Source organism: Diadema setosum, chromosome 11, assembly GCF_964275005.1.
Source record: "Diadema setosum chromosome 11, eeDiaSeto1, whole genome shotgun sequence".
Classification (NCBI taxonomy): domain Eukaryota; kingdom Metazoa; phylum Echinodermata; class Echinoidea; order Diadematoida; family Diadematidae; genus Diadema; species Diadema setosum.
The window spans coordinates 10386838-10409724 of record NC_092695.1 but is presented as its reverse complement, the minus strand read 5'-3'; the positions used below and the strand labels follow the sequence as shown (position 1 = coordinate 10409724).

The following is a 22887-nucleotide window of genomic DNA, read 5'->3' as shown; positions in this document are numbered from 1 at the left end:
ACAAAACCTAGACCCCGTTTACAGTGCGGGGCCGGGCTCTACGACAAAATATTGAAAGGTTTGAATCAAAAGCGCGGCTGAGCCGCGGCCGAGTCCGGCCTCAATTGCACGGCCGAGCCTCGCAATTTTGTCCGTTTACACTGCTGGGCTCGGCCGCGCTTTTGATTCAAACCTTTCAATATTTTGTCGTAGTGGCGCTCTGCTTGTAAACAAACGCAATTTGGTATTGTCTGGTTTTCAGACCCTTTGCCAAATGAATTCCGTGGCGACAAAGTCGCCGTTCGGGCAAAGGCCTTTGCTGAAGGAAAAAAATCCTTTGCAGGACAAAACCACCTTAAACTATACTAGTTTTCGACGTTGAGGGGGTTAATATCCTGAATAGCGAAAGATACAGGCAGAGGGTTTGGAAGCCAGACTAAAATTGGCCGCGCATTTGGCCCAGTTTGCGTTTACACCAAGAAGAGGCAGGGCTCGGCCGCGGCTCGGCCACGGCCGAGACCACCTCCAGAGCGAGGCCAAATGCGAGGCCAATTTTGGCCTCGCATTTGGCCTTTTGCGCGTTTACACTGAAGCGGGGCTGGGCTCGGCTGCGGCCGAGCCTCGCACTGTAAACGGGGTCTTATACTATACTATGTCATATCAATTATGTATGTACGTGGTTTGTATGTACAATGTATACATGTATGTATGTGTGTGTGTGTGTGTGTGTGTATGTATGACTGCATGTATCTATGCATGTATGTGTGGTATGCATCGTGACCTGCTACAACAAAAGGATCCTAAAGTCACTGACGGGTGAGCTGAGAAAATGGAGTTTGAAGTCAGATCATCAAAATCCATCAAAACAATTGAATTTCTGTTTTTTACATAATTTTGTAGTCTAATGTATCTTCCATCATCTGCTGAAATTTTGAAGCTAATATATTAATTATCAAAGGAAAGGCAAGAAAAATGCATTTTTCTGGGCCATGATTTTCTGACTTTCAACGGAACAAAAACGTGTCCGGAGATTTGGATTTAGCGCCGCAGCTAGACTCCGCCCCTAGCAACGAGGGAGTGATCTTGTTGGTCAGTGCGTGGCATCCTGGTTACTGATTGGTCATGCGTAGACCACTGGCGCTAAGCTTGAATGAACATCGCTGAGGTTGTCAGGAGCATACCTTCTATTGTCAAACGGTGAAAATTGTCTTGCTCCCCCTTGATCATGATAGCGTCGAAAGGAAAACTTTGAAGGCGGTTTTCTCGAAACTGATTTCTTAAACCACTCAACACGCGCTAACAAAATCATCCATATCTCCGCAACCAAGTACTTTTATGAGTCACGTTATACATGACATCAAAGTGGAAGAGTAAGGGAATAATGTCATGTCATTTTCAGAAAATTGTCCTCCCACGACTTTCGGATCCTTTTGTTGCAGCGGGTCACATATATTCATGACTTCTTTTTACAAGCCATCAAGTACAAAAAATTACTGGTAAATTATTCATATTATCTTAAAGAAATGTATTGGAGTATGGCTCATTCATTTAAACACAGAAAGTCATTGTTTTCCCTTCCCCCTTGCCCAAAAAAGAAGACATACTATGCAAATACATTTCTAAGCTATTTACTACAATGTATATTCCATCTTAAAATCTTCCCATGTGATCACACACTTCAGTGGCAGATCCAGGAATTCCGTAAAGAGGGGGCGCATTTACAAAATTAAAGGGGGGGCACACGCACCCCTCCCCCATTTTTTTCTTTTTATTTCTTTTGTTTCAACAAAAAATAAAGGGTGGGCGTGCGCCGGTTGCAGTCCTCCCTGGATCCGCCACTGCACTTAGTGCATGGCATTCTAGAAAACTCGTGATCTAAGAAACTAAAAACATGGTCCAGCATAAAAGCACCTTTAAGATTTTAGACAAGGATGTCGCAATTAATCCTTTCAAATCTTTTCACAAAAAATCAGTACAGACAAGGTTGAAATAGCAATAGTACTTTTAGCATTTTGGGGGACTTCATGAATCAATTAGATGAGGTATTGGTCAGTCACTGAGCCATATTCTATTACTGTATTGAAGTTTTTGAAAAAAAAAAAAACTTTTCTTTTTTTAAAGATCAATGATATTTGAAGTGAAGTCACTGTGACATAAATTTTTAAAAAAGCCACTTTAACCAACAGATTAGAATCTGATGGAAATAACAATGAATGTTCTTAATAGGCAAAATTAAAACTTTTTATGGACTTCAGCAGCTGGAGGTTCATGAAACAGATGCACACCACTAGGATTCTATGCATATCATACACGGTGATGATGACATCACATCATAACTCTGAAACAGGTGTGTTTACAAAGATGTCTTCTTCTTTTTTTGAATAGTTTGTTTTGTCAATAATTTGGCAGCTATTGCTCCTCCCCTATGCACAGTCATCATTATTTAATCATTAAACTCATTTCAACAAAACATCACCATTTCACACCTCCACTAAGCACTTGAAATCATTCTAAAATCAATATTTGTTATAGTTTTACAACTTTTATTATGTGCACATGTACACAGTGTGCATCATGTACATACTGTACGAGCTGAAATTTTTGCGGTGGTTTTATTTTCGCGAATTTCGCGAATCGCCTTTGAACCGCGAAAATAACAATGCGCGAATAACTGAGTTCAGTTACACCCTCGCAGCCGCGAAATTAACAACACGCGAAAATGTCCTCCAAGTAGCAATTCGCGAAAATATCTGTACGCGAAAATTTCAGCTCGTACAGTATGCAGATACTGGCAATGTACTTGCATCAGAGGTACTGCAATTACCTTTTGAATTACACAAATTGGAGAAATTTGAAATATTTTAAAAGTGTTCATTACAGCATGATAGATAACTATGTCCTGTTTAAGCACTGTCTGTCATCTTGAAGATAGCTTTAATCTCTGTTGAAGAGTAAATTGTTTAGGGGTTGAATTGCAGATTGATCCACTTCACAAAAATGGCTCGTCAATGAACTGGACAGTACTACGTCACAAAATTAATTAAAAACAATTTGTATATATCTGACAGATAGGGGCTACGAAGAGTCATTTGTGAGATCAATAGAACCATACAAATTCATAATTCTTTATTACTTTGTCTTAAAAATAAATAAAACTAGAAATGTCGCTTTGGCGACTGGTATGCCTCCGCCATAATGCATGATTTTCCCCAATAGGTCTAGATAGTACATGTGGACAATGTGTGATTACATTTTCACAAAATTGGCAAAATATTGAAATGACAAGTTTGTCACAAATGTGTTGAATGTTCACCTTCCTTGACCTAGGTTTAATTGGATGAATAGGAGAGCATGTATCTAGGGATTTAAGGACTTTAACTCGACTTTGACCCATTCATACATTTAGGTATTGAGTAATTTTCAAGGTACAGGTGTGGAGAAAAAGTGCAATTTCTGAATTGAATAGTAAATTGCTACCATTTTCATCTGGCCCTTGACCCTAAAATTCATAAGATAATCACTTTCAGGTAGAACATGCATAATATGTACTAAGTTTCAAGATAACTTGAGCCACTTCCGAGATATGGAGGAAAAAGTTAGTTCAGCACTTTCACTTGATCTTTGACCTTTTGACCTTTGAGGCAAAAAAAGAAGAAAAAAAAAAACTTTCCAGAGAATTTCTCTTAGGTTACACATGTATGCATACACCAAGTGTAAAAAAAAATAACCCTGCTGGCATTGCATGATAGGAGGGAAATAGTAAAATTTTGAAGTGTTGCACTTGACCTTTGACCCCATGAACCCTACGTTCTCTAGATAATCACTTCCAGTCAGTATATGTATATACTATGTTCCATGAAGATACCTTGAACAATTTTCCAAGGTATGAAGAAAAAAAAAGAAGTTTTAATATTTTTACTTGACCTTTTGACCTTTGACCTTTGACCTCATGACCCAAACTTTCACCAGAGAATCTTAATTGGGTAATACATTAAGTTTCAAGAAAATATCTTCAGGCATTCAATAGATATGGTGGAAATAGTGAAATTTTATGTATTTGACCCTGACCTTTTGACCTTTGACCTTTGACCTCATGACCCAAACTTTCACCAGAGAATTTGAATTGGGTAATACATGTATACACTAAGTTTCAAGAAAATATCTTCTGGTATTCAATAGATATGGTGGAAATAGTGAAATTTTATGTATTTGACCTTGACCTTTTGACCTTTGACCTTGAGCATGTGCACCCAAATCACCCCCTAATACACATACATGCCAAGTTTCATTAGGATACCTCAACAGGTTTTGATAGTTACCTTGTCCACAAAATTCATTACGGACGGACACGGAAGGACGGACGGACGGACGGACGGACGGACAACCCGAAAACATAATGCCTCCGGCACCACTTCGTGGCGGAGGCATAAAAAATTATACACCTCAGCCATACTAGCTGTTTGTTTGTGGTGTATTTGTTTGTTTTTTAATCTAATTTCCATGGTACATTGCACACAGATGCTTTTAGACAAGGGAAATTACCTACAGTGATGCTCCATACAGTGCTACACAGTTACTAATATAGAACAGGACAGATTCTGAATTCTCCATAGATGACAAAAACAACACATGCAGCACATCTACATTCACTATCTACATGTATTTATTTTTATAGCCTGGTATACATCTGTCAATTCTGTCCAAAACAGAGAAATAGCTATGTGCACTTTAGCAGGGGCGGATCCAGGAATCCCGTAAAGGGGAGGCGCCTTTACAAAATTAACTAGAAAAGCACTCTGAGAGCGCAGACCTCCGCAAAGCATGTAGCTCATTTCCACCACCGATCTTGTTCTTCCATAGAGATATCAGTGATTTCCACCCATACTTATTTTTTTTTTCCACCCATACTTATAGTGTACTTATAGCATTGTGTGCTGAAAGTCGCCTGATTTCTCAATATAGAAGCCTCTGTTACGTCATAAACCCTCAGCTGCACGGGCCGCCTCGCCCTAACAGAAACTAGAGCACGTACTTTAGTGCACGCATGCAAACCTCAAATACCTGCAGCCTGAACTCCCAAGTACATTGACCCTACCTGCCAAAATATAAAAAATCCTTCATAAATTCTTCCAAAATTCTTGGATCACTACCAAAATTTAATCACCTGTTACTTGTATCATTCTAAACCTTTCCTACAAGTTTCATTCAAATCCGTTAACTACTTTTTGAGTTATTTTGCACACGGACAAACTAACTAACAAACCAACGGTAACAAAAACATAACCTCCTCCCTTGGCGGAGGTAAAAAGGGGGGCACACGTTCCCCATTTTTTTTTCATTTTTTTTTAATAATAAAGAGGGGGCGCGCGCCCGATGCGCCCCCTCTGGATCCGCCACTGACTTTATTACTCTACTTTTGAGCCATGGAGTTCAAATTTTTGAATGCATCAACTAAAACTCTAAATATTACGTTTATTTGTGCAATCATCATCCATGCATATACGTGTATACTGAGAAGCTCTGTGACAATGAACTTGCTCACAATGAGGTACCGCTTTGAATCACGTGAATTCAGTGATTCCAATTTTCCATTACAGTATTTAGCTGGTCTCATTTTGGTACAAACTGTATGTCCACAAGGAGGTACCAGTCCTACAACAAAGTAAAATTGGCAGTCCCAGCAATCTCCTTATATCAGGGTTTCTGTGTACATTGTCTTTTTACACAGTAACAGAAACTTTAAATAAATTTAATCAATATCTGGTCCTAACATATTTTTTTTTCTCAAAATGTGATGAATTCATCATCAATTCACTGATTACTACATGCCAAATAGACCAACATCTGAATCAGGTCTGAAAAAAAAAAAAAAAAAAAAAAAAAAAAAATCTGCCCTGGAGTGCTAGCGATACTACGATTTTATGAAAAGATATTGGACACAAGCATATTTTGAAATATTATGCACTCTGACAAAAGTTTTCAAAATATGCATATATTCCTTCACAAACTATTCACAAAAAAGTCTTTGAAGAAGAACAAAAAACACTCGCATGGTATACAGAAACCATGATAACAATTCCATCAGTATGATTTATCACCTATAGCAACATCTAGCCATGCAAAGATTATTTTCTTCTTCATCATCATAACTCTGTGGGGTTACCCTCTCTTTTACGTGCGCTCATTACATCGGTGTCGCAACTCCATGTTGCAATCTGGGACAGTCATCTTGCATATGCTGAAGGAATACCGACATGGCACAGTGTTGGTTTATAAGGTACACATTTCCCACTCTCATGCCATGCAAAGCCAGCATGGCACAGCCTGGATGATGTGTGTGATGGTTTTACAGTCAAGTCCTAGATAAGAGTTCCAATGCTATTTGACTTGTTTCATGTGCCACAGACCATCATTTAAGTAGTGCATGTTGTCCACTCCGACACCCTTGTTGACTGACCGTCTGAAATTCAAAGACACAAAAAAGTGTGAAACTTTGCAGTTGACATACAAATAGGTAGGATTGATCAAAGCAGCAGAATACTGTAAGCACTCATAATGGCCCTGTAACTGGGACATTTTCCAAGGTTTCTATGCTTTATAGCAATCCCAACCATTGTAAACATCATGAAAAATGTGAGATAATTGTGACCAACCTTGCTCCTTACATCCACTATTGATATCTTTATAAGTTAACATATTTCATCTTTTCATACCAACAATATTGAAATTTCTACTTCATGCAGACACCCTCAATTGTAATCTTGACATAAATGTACATGATGTTAAGAAAAAATGCCTAAGACACAATACCATATCAATCTCTCTTTAGCTTGGTGACAAAAGTTAAATTAATGTTCTTTGTCATTTTTGAGGGCATCATATTGCTTTTACTTCCCAGGTGAAATAAAAGCGTCTAAAACACATGAGATCAATGGATGAATGCTGTGAACTAAGCACAGAACACCACATGTGTAACATCAGTCTAATATTTACTGCTTCTCTATCGTTTGGCTAATCACGCTCAAATCTATTTTCACTGATCTGTTCTATTGCTTCCACTGGTTTATTTACAATGACGTTTATTTCAGGAGAATGCAAAAAAAAAAAAAAAAATGCTAAAACATGTGGCCCTGAATCACCCATTTTGTACATTAGATGCACACAATCCTCATTTGCAACACCCAAAGCCACATACAAAATCTTACATGTTGAGATTTGAAGGACAAGTCCACCTTCATGTACATGTGGATTGAGTGAATGTAGCAATATTAGCAGAACACATCAGTGAAAGTTTGACAATCTGTACAAAATTTATGAATTTTAAAGTTTCTGCACAGTCACTGCTGGATGAGAAGACTACTACAGTTTATGACGTCATATGCACAGAACGATATAAGGAAAATATAAAGAGAATTTCACAAAATTCATTTTTTGAAAAACAGCACACATTTCCTCAACTTGTCACTGCTGTATGTTAGGGGTAATATTATTCCCCCTGCTATCTGAAAGAAACAAGTCAAGTGCTCTTTCATAGTGTGAGAAAAGTGAAAATACATGTATGTTAGATTTTCTTCATATTTTCTTTATATTGTTCTACATATTTGACATCACAAGTTGGAGAAGTCTTCTCATCCACTGATGGCAGCACTAAAACTTTATACATTCTTAACTTTTGAATGGATTGTTTGATTTTCCTCAAACTTTCACTGATGTGTTCTATTAATATTGCTAATTTTTCTCAATTTACATGTATGAAGGTGAACTTGTCCTCTAAGAAACGGAAGAGCACTTGTCCTCTCTGTCCATATCTGAAACTGTACCACTGAACTGATGATGTGGGTTTCTGAAACTTACATGTCGTCCGCTGACATCTTCATCAGGCCTATTGAGAGTGCGTGCTGTTTGCCCTCTGCCATTATTGCCTGGTTGGCATTGAATTATTAAGGGATAACTATGGTGTATTAAAAGAGCAAACACACAAACAAATTTCATATTCACTCTTACTGTGAGAAAAGGAGAATAAAAGGAGTTCTAAAGACACCCTCTGATAGGCTACAAAAGCATTCTCTCACTGGTGCATCTGCATTGAACAAAAAATGGTGCTCTTTAGCTTAAACTGTCATGAAGGTATTTTGCTCTTTTTCTCTGCCAGAATGATCATTAATAATAACAAAAAAATAAATAAAAAAATAAATAAACACACACACACACACACACACACATACAAATCAGAAGTTAATCTTCTTAACAATGCCACTGAATTTAAGAAAACAAGATGATTAAATGAGCAATTACTGTCTTCGAAGGCTTCTATACGAAATAAAAATACCAAAATGTAGCTTCAGAAAAAGTGAAAATTTATTGATGTCAAATGGGAGGTGTTTCTTCCTGAATACAGTTTGGACGGCAGGATTAATGACGTATAAGAGTGTTAGTGGGCAAAGCCATCTTCTATTCAATAAGCAAATTTGCCACTGCAAAAAGGATACCACTATTGTGTCTTTTTCAGCAGGTATAAGTTCAGCTCCTGGAGAGGTCAAACCAGGGCACATGATGTTGGCACCACTCAAGACGAAACGTATCGCGCCCTTGTCGACCCGTTGCCATGGCAATATTGTGGGATCTGTTGGCAGGTGGGAAGAACAGAGGTAAAAAATGTGATCATGGGGGGAAGACTCACATACATTATACATCACTCACACCAACTTGGCTACACACATGAAAGGACAAGAAATTGGAAGAAAAAGCCTATAATTGTATGGCTTGAAGACTGAGAGCAAAACTAGAGTGACTAAAACATAAGGCAATATCTTTGCCATAGTTTTTTTCTATATAATTTTACATTGATCACTATACTTCCTTCCTCTTAAGTTGCATCATTATATTGCACCCATTCATGAATTCAGTGCTTGGCCACAGCTTTTCTATTCAGAAACACACAATGTCACAGGGACCTATTTCAGAATCTAAATACTTACTGTATAAGCGGTTATTTTTGCAAGGGTTTAATTTTCAAAAATTTAGCGCATCACAGAACTAGAGTGTGTATGTAGGCAAAGCCATTTCGCAAATCACAGTTGGATCGCAAATTTAACAACACGCGAAAATGTCTCCATGCGCTTTGTTAAAAGAGCATTAAAGTAAGCGTTGGCATCGATTCACGAAAACAACATCTCGCGAAAATGTCTATGACCTCGTTATTCACGAAAATATCTGTACATGAAGATAACAGCATATCGTCGCTGGGGTGACAAGACCTCGTATCTACAAAATGTCAAATGTTCAGGAGAGCCAAAAAACATGGCGGCCAAAGCACTGTAGCGAATGGGAAAGCCTTTCCTTTGACATGCCATGGTGGCTTCATTCTTGGGGTAAGACAGTTGGGATTTGGGCAGGACATCACTTAACCCATTATTTGACCATTAATCAAAAAAAGTCATTTTCACCAAAATTGCAGATACCAGGTCTTGTCACCCCAGCAACGATATACAGTATATTTCTTTCAATATGTGTGCAGACATATAAACACTGGACAATCTCTCTGTTGCACACTTACATTTATGTAATAACCTCAGAGTTGGCATGAAGGGCCCCCGCTGCTTGAAGAATGCCGGTTCCCCACCAATCGCCAGGATCTCAATTTTATCATGACTGTCAAGAGAAAGTAGAAGGTCAATTTTATCTGCAATCAGTTTAACACATATTTGCCTGTACTTTCAGTAAAGATAACAAAATTGTACAGGAGTACCTGGTAAACGAATCCTCAATGATGTTAAGTATTACTTTCATCTATTTCCTGCTTGATGACTGGAAACTGCCAGTAGTACTGTTGTGTATCTAAAGGCTAAAAATGCAAAAACAACACACACACAAACACACACACACACAAACAAACTACAACAAAACAAAGATCTTGGAAAATAAAGAATGGAAAAATGATAATCAAGAAGAGTGTGTCACACTGTAGGTTACAAATTTGGTGACATCTGGGGGGCATTTCATGAAGCGCTTTAGTCGGATATTTTTCTGACAAACTGTTACAAGCTACTGAAATCCTTGCATCTGATTGGCCGAGAGCAAATTTGTCTGACAACTTTGTCGGACAAAATGCTTCATGAAATGCCCCCCAGTGGTTCCAAAAAGTGTAAAAAAAAAAAAAAAAAAAAAAAAAAAATATATTCCACATGGGATAGTTCATAGTGTCATATATAGATATTCAAAACAGACATTATGAGGTATTTGAACATTATTACAAACAAGGTTCAATACTACCTGTCTGCAACCTAGAACAAGAATTGCGATGGACATATAAAACAATGCCTCCTGTATGAAAATCTGACATTCTGGAGAGATTCTACCCTACTTGGAAGAATTTTATTCTCCAAATTAACATGCAAAAGGAGGAAATTCCTTCTTCAAAATTTATCTGATTTATCATAGCATGTTACTAACTAAATGTTCCCAATTAAAGCATGGATATGAGACATATGCTAGAGAAAACAACATTACTGAAATGTCTTAAGCTGTCTCGTAAACATCAACCACAGAATGTCATTAATGTGTGATGCCTGTTTAAAGTTGCACCTGTTTCAAACATACCATTTAACCAGCCTGTAAGACTCCTTTTTGGGAAGGATTTGATCCTGGAATTCCTCTATACCTGGATACTTCTCAATCAGTTCTGTCCGGATATTTCTGATGACAGAGGACTTCACCTGTGTCACTCCCGACACATTTTCCTTCTCAGTAAACCTGTTCATCACAACACAAACAGGGGGAAAGGGTCTCATTGTGCAAAACATCAAGTGACTACACTGACAGTTACAATTCTCTGCTAATAATCAGCTCCTTTCAACTACACTACACCTCCACAGTATAATTTGGCCTATTCATGACATGATAAACAATTATGAGAATGCATGGTAGCAACTAACTCTGTCATGGAAGATGAATAAGAACTTACCCGACACACTTTGGCTCCAGCAGAGTTTCACTGTTTCAGTATTACTTCTCTAAAATGTTAAATTGAATATAATATCTTCATCTGACCATTAACAGCTTTTTGAATTAAATATTGTGCATGTGTTTTGTGCTAAATTATATGTATTTGTATTATAAATCTACCAGTCAAACTTAAAATATGGGCCTCTGGTACATGCATATTTTCATCTCTCTTCCTTAAAGTGCATAGAGACACTACGGTAGTGATATGTGCTATATAAGCACTGTGTTATAAATATTATATATATATATATCATAAAACCACCAATAATTATATCACATGATTCACATCCTTGACTATGACATAGCCAAGGATGTGATATGGGTGATGGCTATTCAGATTGTGTGACTCTGTAAGCAAAGATATGATCCAAAGTTTGCTGAGACAGCCTAAAAGTAAAACTCTTTCTTCTTCTTCTTCTTCTTCTTCTGATTAAGTCTGCCTCCTTCAATAGGCTGAAGATTCTTGCAGACTGTGCTATTTACATTATAATACAGTTTTTTTACAGATATTTACAAGCACATAGAGAATTTGAAGAAAATAACTAGCCACTGTGATCAACCATTAGTCGGCTTCGGAATGATCCCACAGATGGCGCTGAAACAATTTCTGACGACAGGGAATTCCAGTTCCTTACAGTTCTTGGAAAGAACGAATGACGATGCGATTCAGTTCTCGAGTATACATGGTACCTGATAGGAATGTGGTTGCGAGGCTCTCGTCAGCTGAGTAACCTGTTTGATACTATAGTCCTGTGCTGAAAGATGAGTAAGATTATTGTGTATTTTGTACATCATAATTAGCCTGTCAACATACCCTGGCTGAAATTACCTCACTTACTCTACTAGAGTAATTGTAATATACTGCTAAACACAGCCACACACTCTTACAAGCATACCACAATATACGAGGATACTACCAATCTACAAAAATCAGCCAATTATAAGGGCACAATCTCCGCCAAAAAGTTTCTCACCTAAACAACAACATATTGCATCAAAAACTTTATTTTCAGTATTTCTTAACATCACAGTTAAGAAACAAGGGTCCAAGAAACTGGATTTTTTGTTGTTTTGCTGATGTTCATGGATTTTCAAAACATGTCCTCACGTAAAATAGAACTTTCGCGAGCCAATGTGAGCCACCATTTTTTTTTCTGGAAGGGGCTGTTATCATCGAAAAAATCAGAGAAACACAAGAAAGACATTAACAACACCCCCAGAATTGTGATCCCTGTTTGCAGTCGATGCATGTGCACCAGCTATTTTCATGTGCTTTCGCAGTGGAAATTGACACTTACACAACGTTCGCAAGCCGTGTGAAGGCATTCAGCTAAAGAATGCAAAGCATGCACATATTGCATAGGAATTGTAAATCCTGCTGCAAGCCGAACTACTACTACACCGTATATCGGCGAAAACTGTGCCAGGTTTGGCCCTATGGTCCATCTTGACCACTGTGTTTGTCATTGTCACATTGGTCATATTTTAATTTGATGATAACAATGCGGATAATAGAATGCATAAATAATCTTGTCTATGTTATATGAAATGCCTGAAAATAATTTGCCCGATCTGTTTACAGTGTGGAAAACGTTAAATGACTGCAATAATGGGGTATTTTACTCTAGGGACTACTGTCTTGACTTCTACAAAAAAAAAAAAAATATATATATATAGGCCCTAGGCTAGATTCTCTAGAGTAATTGCGTCAGTAAGCGGCCGTGCAGCCGTTCGCGGCCGGTACAACATACACGGTAATATACCGCAAAACACAGCACTGCACTGTTACATGCACACTACACATACTAACACACTAGCAATCAATAAAAACCAACCGATAAAATGGGCACAATCTCTGACGAAAGTGAAATTTTCTCACCGAAATGACAACATATCGCATCCAAAATGAAATTTTCGGTACTTCTTAACATAACAGTTAAGAAACAATGGTCCAAGAAACTTGATTTTTTGTCGTTTTCTCGATGTTCATGGATTTTGAAAACACATCCTCACGTAAAATAGAACTTTCGCGAGCTGATGTGGGCCACCATTTTTTTCGGAAAGTGGATGTTACCATCGAAAAAAAACTGGAAAAACATGAGAAAGACATTCAACAACACCGCCAGAATTGCGATCTTGTTTGCGGCCAATGCATGTGCGCACGCTATTTTCACATGCTTTCGCAATGGGAATTGGCGCTTATGCAATGTTCGCGAGACATGTGAAGGCGTTTCAGCTAAAGATCACGGAGCATGCGCGTATTGCATAGGGATTGTACATCGTGCCGCAAGCAGAAATACTACGTCGCATATCGCCCTTATCGGCGAAAATTGTGCCGGGTTTTGCCCTGGTAAATCATGAAAACTACGTTGGTCAATGGTTAATTTCTTTTACGAAAACAATTGTGTTAATGAATAACCTTGTCTATGATATATGAAATGGTTGAAAATAATTTGCCTGATATGTTTACAAGTTGGAAAAACCCTTAACAATGCTTAAACTGCCGCAAACGGGATATTTTACTCTAAATTTATGCCATGTTTGTTTCTCCGAGTCTGACCAATGTCTGTTTGAAACTACGAACCCGAACCTAGACTCTAGAACAATCTACTAGTACGCTAGGCTTGAGAGGTCTGGACAACAGTCAGTGCAATTGAACCACACTTCTACTAAGTTCTCAAATTCATGATTCATAAAGTACCGGGTAATTAGAATATATTTCTCTACTCCTAGTGCCCCGGCGAAGCTTAGTCTCCCAGTCGAGTCCCACCCATGGCCATGTTGTACCCACCCACATCCACAAAGGGGTTTTACAAGAACTTCTAGAGTTGGTTGGGAAAATGAACCCAATAACTTAATTAACGAAGAGAATATACACATCATTAGCACTGCTTGCTTGTGAGTTGTGGCAATTATATCAAAGTAAAATTTTAAGTGTTTGTCTAGAGCTAGCCTCTACTATCTAGGCAACATAATTTTGAACGTGTGGGACTACCCAAGAGTGTCCAGCTTGAATTTAAACTATTAAAAAGCGTCAGATTCTTATTGATCCTATACGGTATGTATATCATACGTGCCCTTTTCATACGGTACACTTACTTTTTAAACATCTTTAATTGGATTCAAGCGTTCTGACAATGTGGACTCTACGTAGGCGATGGTATTCGACCAGCACTTCAACAGATCAGACCAACTTCGCTTCGGCTCTGCCTTCAAAGCCTTCACGTGTTGCATGTTGCATGCCATGCATGCGCATACATGCACCTGCGATCTCGCGCAAGCTGGGGCGATCTCTTGCGAGCTGTGGTGAGCTAGCTGAGTCGAACAGAGGACGCCCAAAAAAGGTCGCACGAGATCGCAGGTGCAGCAACTCGCAGTCGCCAAGGTGAGGTCGTTGGAGGTTTTGAGGAGAGATTTTGCACTTTCAGAATTTAATAATCTGGTGCACACTGTGGGTGAAATATTTGGACATTTTTCTATAAGAAAATGCAAGAAAATTTTTCTCACTACAATAATTATGGGGGGGGGGGGGGCAAAATTATGTTTGCCCCATGCCCTTCAAGATCGACTCCCCTGCAAACAAGGGAGTTTGATTGATGGATGGATGCATGCATTGATAGATAGATAGATAGATAGATAGATAGATAGATAGATAGATAGATAGATAGATAGATAGATAGATAGATAGATAGATAGATTGATTGATTGATTGATTGATTGATTGATTGATTGATTGATCAATTGATTGATTGATTGATTGATTGATTGATTGATTGATTGATTGATTGATTGATTGATTGATTGATTGATTGATTGATTGATTGATCAATTGAGTGATTGATTGATTGAGTGAGTGAGTGAGTGAGTGAGTGATTGAATGATTGATTGGGTGAGTGAGTGAGTGAGTACAAAATCGTGTCTGGCAGTCAAAGGCTTAACTATACATGTTAGAATCGTAAGCACAAAAATTATATAGATATCACAATACTCTGCATTAAAAGTGATGTATAGGTGTGAAAAAAAAATAACTAACCTTCTTGGTAAAGCTAAAAATGAAACTAAAATTAATGCATATACACAATTTACTATAACTACCAGTGAATGTGATTAATACCCCCACCCACAACTCAGTAAATTACCTCAATCCACAAAGTTTTACACAAAGATGCTGTTACCATGAGTTTGAGAGTTTTTGGAATTCAAATTAAAATATTTATATACACGTGGTAGGCCTATATTTTGTTTTGGAAGTTGTATCCCCAAAGTGTACTATTGACATCTATGGATGGGAACTAAGTGCGGAAAGGACTAATTTAAAGGAGATGTCGCCTCCAACACGACTCGGGAACTTTTACATTTTTTGGAACTAAAGTGACAGATCTGATGCACACTTGAAACGATGAAATATTCGGAAATATGTCAACCTAGTATAGTAAGTAATATAGGTATAAGTCCATGAGAAAGGACCGTAACGGGGAGGGTGTGGGAGGAGGTAATAACTCCTCCCCCCCCCCCCCAACGCGAGGGAGATTTTGTATTTTCAGAATTGAAATTTGGGTTAAAATTCAACAATCTGCATGGTGTACACTTCGGGGGAAATAGTTGAACAGTTTTCTTGAGCAAGAAAATCTCTCACCTCTCATGAATTATGGGGGGGGGATATTTTGTTTGCACCCCTCCCCTATGTTTTCATGGGGCAGCCAAGATCGACGCCCCTGTATGGCGATGGTGTTGTTGTTGCTTTTTTGGGGGGGAGGGGAGGGTCGAATTAGAGAGTGTGATGTAGAGACTAAAAGGTAATAGGTAATGAAATATCACAAGAAAATATACATAGGCATACGGTAAAGGCCTTTGCCCCGCGGGCCTTTACCATAGGAAATGTGTGTAAATTTCATCTACGAGTCTTAAACACAATCAGGGAGTTCACGGTTGCGATTTGCGCATGTGCAAAATAAACGTCAAATGAGAATGTTTGTGTATTTGCCATGACTTTCAAACGAAAAGAATCCTCAGGCAAATGAGGATTAAAGGATTTGGAATGTTAAGTTGTGTGTTTCACCTTGTTAGAACGCACAGGTGAAAGTGATTCATCAATGATGTTTAACAAAAGCTGCACATGCACGCATTTCATTGACATTGATTACAAAGGTGGCATGATTTAACAAAAAAATGGTCTGTCACAGGTCCTTTCCATGTTATTTGAAAGTCTGTGGTGTAGGGGTCAAATGAGACATGCGCTAACCATGAACTCCCTTATAAAGCATGTGCACGTACACGCATGTATGTATAGTCATACTATAAAGAACCCTTCCCAGTTTTGATCCTTAGTCGAAAACTATATCAGATAACACTATCATTGATATGAGTATATATATATATAGCTGAAAAGTGTACAAATAGTTGGAGGTGATTTGAATATATGAAAGCATAAATCAAATCATTAAATCCATGATTAATTTAAAATTTAGGTTCCAGATTTTGGTCAAATTTTAACCCAAGAGTACAAAACTTGAACTTTACCCAGGAACCAATGATGTAGTATGTAATTGTGTGTGCTTACAATGACCCTGAACAATAACGATTGAACATGAATGCCTTTCAAGAGCTCTGCTGAATAGGCTTCTGGTCTCTTTCTCCAAGGCACATGAATGATTTATAAATAATTCATGATGGATTGCCATGGGCACTAAAATAGTCTGGATTCATGGTATATAAAGGGTAAATGCATATACACATGGAAAAAAGTCAGCACTTTCCATGTGCTTGCATACACTACATTTCAAGATGAATAAAGACTACATTGTATAACAATAGTGCATGGAATTCCTCATGAATGATTTATGAATAATTCATGATGGATTGCCATGGGCACTGTTAGTTCTGAATTCATGGTATGTAAAGGGTAAATGCATATACACATGGAAAAAAGTCAGCATTACACTACATTTCACTACATTTCATACACTACATTTCAAGATGAATAAAGATGAATAAAGACTATACATTGTATAACAATAGTGCATGGAATTCCTCATGAATACGTTAAGTATTAAAACCCTGGTCAGTGTCTGGGTGTTAATCACAATATAGAAATTAATCTTCAATTTGATTTAAATGATTTATGCTTTCATTTTTAAATTACCTCCACCAAAATTGTACACTATTCAGTTATTGATCCTATCAACGTCAGTGGTGTATACTGTACTAGTTTTTGACCTGTTAAGGATCAAAAGTGGGAAATGTTTTTTTTTTTTTTGTTTTTTTTTTTACAAGTCCTGATACGTTGAGTACATCCAAGCACATTTGATTTTGAGCAATGAACATAATTATAACTGATATTCCTGCATCTTACACCGCCCGTAATTTCATTCACTATACTTTGTAATTGTTAGAGAATGAAATCAAGTTTGACCTAAATTGAATTAAATTGCATATACACACAAACAAACACACGTACACACACACACACACACACACACACACACACACACACACGCACACACACAAACAAACAAACACACGTGTACACACACACACACACACACACACGCGATATTAAACACATCGAGACCAAAGTTACTGCGATGAAAATGTTATGCAATTATATGATTCAGTTGACGTCTCATAATATCATTGTGTCGTCGTCTTGTATATACAATGTAGATAGGTGTATCACTGTATCCCAATGACGACACAAATCTGTGGAGCTGAGATCGGAAGGAACGGGGGGGGGGGGGGCGGCAGGGGGGGGGATGTCGAGGGAAAGCATGCCCAAACAGAAGAGCTTATCGATAATTCAGGCCGAAGCACATGCTGAAATTCTAATGTGCTCTGATGTCTCTTCCATGTATTTCACATTCGTATGTTTGCTGTCTATTATTGCCTTTCACCACACCATTGGGTCGAATGCATAAAACAAGCAATTGCTTGTAAGCAAATGCTTCAAGTAAAAGCACAAGCTCGTCTAGCAAAAGGTCTAGCTCAAGCAATTTCTTAAATCCATATGCATAACCTTTTGCTTATGCTAATACCTTTTGCTTGTCCCGCACAAGCAATTGCTTGCGTTTTCAACAAAAGGGACGTCACGCCTGTGGGAACACAAGAACAAAGGCGAGTGTGGCAGCATGTATTTGAAAGGGCATGTCTGTGTGGAAACTTTCCTGGCATAGCAGAAGAGCTATGAAATGCACACACAGACACATACACACACATCTATACACACACACGTATTACTGGCTGATTCCCATCACTGCAGCTTACAGTAGCCCGGATCTGCCATATCGCACGTGGAGAGAGGTCTCCTTGCTCTCCACCGAAGTCAGACATCCTACCTGTTTTTCATCACATTTTGCTTGCTAACCACTGGAAATTCCTGTTATTGAAATGAGAAAGTTTCTTACCCTACTTATGAGTAATTTCTTGTAGATTTATACCACTCCTTCACAAGTGTGGTCTTTCTTTCATAAATATGAAAAGGATACTTAAAAGGGTACGTTCCGGTTAAGCAAAAGCTCAAGCTCATTTTGCAGAGCTTGGAAAATCGTAAGCAAGGGTATTGCTAGCAAGAACTAGCAAAAGGTATATGTTTTATGCATACGTTTTTAAGCAAATGCTTGGTCTCTAAGCAATTGCTTGCGAGCAGCAAGCAATTGCTTGTGCTTGCTAGCAAAAGCTTCTGCTCGCAAGCAATTGTTTTTTTTTTTTATGCATACGGATTCGAGTAAAAGGCTGATATAGCACAAGCAATTGCTAGCGTTTATGCATTCGGCCCATTACCTTGGTATGTTTAATCTATACTCGTCAGAGCTGATTCGATATTCCACGTCAAAGGGATGACGAAAGATATCACATGTTCGCAGGAAACAGATGCCCTCCCCACCCCCCACCCCCCCCCCCCAAAAAAAAAAGAGAGAAGAAATAAGACTTAGTACACTGCAAAAAGTCCGGTGTTAAATATGGAACACCGAGCTGGTGTTAAATTTCCGGTGCACATTCATGGTGTTAGATCAGGGAGGTGGTTTTGCTACCACCTCCCTGGTTAGATTAACACCTCCGGGTGTCATTTCAAAACATAAAACTGTTTTTTGAATAGTTTCTTATTACTGTACTTCTTGTTATTTTTTTGCACTTCAACAAGACGATAAAGAATTTTCCGATAAAGTACTTGATTTTTGAAAAAGTACACCACAGTAACACCAGTTGGTGTGGTCTCCTGTTGAAGCTTGACGGGTGTTATACCATTGAAATTAACGCCACCAATATCAAATCAACACCATGCGGTGTCATTAAATATCACCAGCCACAGTGTCAAATTAACACCACGAAGTGCCAGGTGAACACTTTTTAACACCATCACAATACATTTTTTACACCTGTGGGTGTGGTCCTCTTGAAACTTGATCGGTGTTAGATTTAACACCCATGGTGTTAAATCTAACACCGATGTTTTTACAGTGTATAAACTACAACAACACCACTATGCACATTATACACAGTGATCACCACCACAACCCTCTCTTCTGCTGAATGATTGACATTTATTTTGTTATCAATTCTTCGACATACATACATTTCTCGCTTTATTAATTAGGGCCTTCATTGTCATTCGTTCCAACTCAGTAAATTCCATGTTTGAAATCATTTCATGAAACATTATCTTCTGAAAATCTATATGCCTTACAAGAATTGCTGCTATGCAGATTCCTTGTCATTTCACGTTTGATTCATTCTCTTTTGTTTGTATTTGACAGTTTTTAGTATTTCATATCATAGTGATGATGGTTCATTACAATCATAATATATCTTACCTGACGACACACCTCGTGCTGATTCTAATGCATTTTTCAATGTATAAATATGATGAAGAAATCATTCATAATCTATGTATTTGAATAATCATAGTTCAATATTCTTGTCTTCCTTATCATGTCTATAACAGATAGCCTTTTCAGTGCTGGCAGTGCCCTCATGGACCCTGCCGTTAAACACTGTATATTAGCGTTGCCAGTATACAGTAATCGTTATTTAATTGGCATACATGACACTAACAATGCACGCATAAGGTAGAAACATGGGACTGGAATGCAGAACCTGTAATAATTATTATATCCTGCCACGCCATAACAAAATACGATTCTTAAAAAATATTCTGTATGATATGAGAAGCAGAGGCGGGTGGTAATGGTGCATGCACTACCGTTTCGGTTTCATCTGTGATTCTCTCGTTGGGTTGCTTTCGTTGTTGTGGATCGGAACACGTGAAGATGGAGGTGTTGAACTTTAAGATACACTATAGTAATTTCAAGGTTACTTTGATTTTACTTTGAGGATGGTTGTCTTATGAGATGATGGAATATATAGGATCAATGCGTTGCTGTTGAGATTTTTCTTATGAAATTAATGTTAATGAATGATTTAGAGACAAATACAAAGCGTCTATTAAAGCCTCTACCAGCGAGTTCGAAGATATTAAAAAATAGGCATATATATATATATATATATATATATATATATTGTATTTTTGCCAGATAATGTAGGGAAAACATCGGGCTCTGGATCTATTTGACGATAAACGGACCCCTTGATGACAACGTGCGTTGTGATAGCAGTATAATATATGTAATAGTGACTAAAACACAAAGTGAATCTCTTTGCTACAACAACAGAAGTAAAGTACTGGAGATGTCAGAGACCGTCGGGAGACTCTGCTCATGCATTTATTACACCATGGACCTACATGGACCTACGGGTCCATGATTATACCATGGAGCTACTAGTCATGGAGAGCTCTACTAGTAGCTCCATGATTATACCAAGGAGGTATGTTAAACCCACAAATGTAAAAACGCCCACAAATGTAAAAACGCCCACAAATGTAAAAATACATCGCCCACAAATGTAGAAAATCGACCACAAATGTAAAAATATAACATCGCCCACAAATGTAGAAAACGTCCACTAATGTAGAAATGATTTCAAACGTCGCCCACAAATGTAAAAACGACAAGTACTACAGTACGTTGATATAAATAGACTCACTGCACTTCTTGTAAAATAATGTGTACGTGTACGTACGGCGACGAGTGCGTGTGTGTGGGTATAAGTAGTGGAGAGTTCGGCGGGGGAGATGTGTGTGCGTGTGTCTGTCTGTGTGTTACGGTGTGCTGCGTGTCACACCTTTCCGGCGGGCCAGCTGCTCCTCCGGGCAAGTTACGCGGGCTTGTTGCGAGTACGAGCAGTACAATTTCTGCGGGTGGACAAAGATGTTAAAGAGTTCCGTCCTTGCGTTTTACCTGCTAGACGCGTGCCACTTACCCAGCTGCCATTTGCGTGCCGGCGCCTGCCACGGAGTATCGTTGCATGTACTGCTGTGATAACTGCATGCTTGTCTTCTGTCTGTTTGTGTGTGTGTGTGTGTGTGTGTGTGTGTGTGTGTGTGTGTGTGTGTGTGTGTGTGTGTGTGTGTGTGTGTGTGTGTGTGTGTGTGTGTATGTATGTTTTCCTGCAAGTTTCTGTTTCTGGGCGGCGGGTGAAGACTGACTTATCTGCAAAGGAATCCCTCTGAAGTAATTTGAAATGGCAGAAAGTCATACAGAATGTCTATTATACTCTCAACTTGCCAGCAGAGAGGCAGTAACTGACCCTCTGGCAAATCAGACTTGCGTGCGCATCTCCAGGTACTAGTGCGGGCCAACACCACTGCGGGGAGCTCCGGAGGAAAAAAAAAAAAAACAAAAACCTCCCCGCAAGTCAACCCGCAGCTTCCCCAGACACGCGCTATGTGACAAGGCCTTAGTTTTATAGAGTTCCAGTCCCCGTATGTCGCTCGTAACTGAAAACGGATCGGCTTTGACAGGTCACGGAATACATGCAATTAAGTAGAGGAAGCCTTGGTTGGAGTCACGAATGCTATGTCTCATCTTGAGCAGTACAGCCGTCGAAACAGTGTTCGTGTTTATGGCATCAAGGAATCGTCACATACATGAGGTAACTGATGATGTCATCTGTAAGTTTGCAAAGGAAAAGCTTGGCGTAGATCTTGCTCCAGATGAAATTGATCGATCACACAGAGTATCTCCCCCTCCACTGAGCAATCCAGATGCAGATCCTGCACGCAAGAAGGGCCCTCGTCCCATCATCGTGAAATTTGTTTCTTATCGAGCCAGAGCGATGTTCATTGCTGCCCGCCGTAAGCTGAAGGGGTCGGAGTTCTTTATTAACGAGGATCTCACTAAGAAAAATCAAGCCCTCTTCACTGCTGTCCGAAAAAATCCAAAGGTCATCGATGGACCATCGATGGACCATCGATGGCAGAATCTTTGCGGGTATCAAGAACTCTGAGAATGGTTTGAGTCGCAAACTGATCACATGTGAGGCTGACATTGGAAAATTGTAAAAGATATAGTGATGAATTATTCCAGCACTTCATTTACCTAGTAGTAGTATGGTATTATTACGTGTACTCAGTACTTCACATTTCATCTTCAATACTATTGCCACTCCTACAATGTACATGTATTTACTAATGGGTTTGTTCATTAGTTGTACAGTGAACTCTCATTATAGATTGCTGTTGTTGTTGAAATATCCAAATAACAAAGTAATTTTCTTGACCATGGGCTTGGAATGAATATTTTAACGTATTTTATTGTTTCTACAACCAAAAGATTTTGATATGGCAAAGAAATGCCATTGGACATATCGTCGGTCGCATTACGAACCGGCGAATGTTCGAATTTGGGTCAATTTTTCACAATTCACTTTTTTCCATTTTTTGAATGTCCATACCAAACTCTATCTATCCCCAAAATATCAAATCGCAAAATTCACGAAAACATGTATTTTTGGTAGTGACGAATTTTCAAAATGTCCAAATGCTGCAATTTGTGACATTACGAACCGGCA

At 38.6% G+C, this 22887-nt stretch overlaps 1 protein-coding gene across 1 annotated transcript; it reads right to left on the bottom strand.

Annotated features, from left to right (window-relative positions):
- Window positions 1–5863: 5863 nt before the first annotated feature.
- Window positions 5864–14188, bottom strand: LOC140234744 (malignant T-cell-amplified sequence 1-A-like). Its single transcript, XM_072314784.1, has 6 exons — window positions 14083–14188; window positions 10579–10731; window positions 9536–9630; window positions 8469–8602; window positions 7834–7901; window positions 5864–6439 (listed from the first exon to the last, which is right to left on the bottom strand). Exons 1-6 carry the CDS (start codon window positions 14091–14093, stop codon window positions 6358–6360), a joined length of 543 nt encoding a protein of 180 aa, XP_072170885.1. The 5' UTR covers window positions 14094–14188; the 3' UTR covers window positions 5864–6357.
- Between the last annotated feature and the right edge of the window lie 8699 nt (window positions 14189–22887).

Coding starts and splice junctions, on each gene's coding strand:
- LOC140234744 (XM_072314784.1), bottom strand. Junction 9,631..10,578: donor TCTTACAGGCTGGTTAAATG/GTATGTTTGAAA, acceptor TTCTCTTGACAG/TCATGATAAAATTGAGATCC. Junction 6,440..7,833: donor AAGATGTCAGCGGACGACAT/GTAAGTTTCAGA, acceptor TTTGAATTTCAG/ACGGTCAGTCAACAAGGGTG.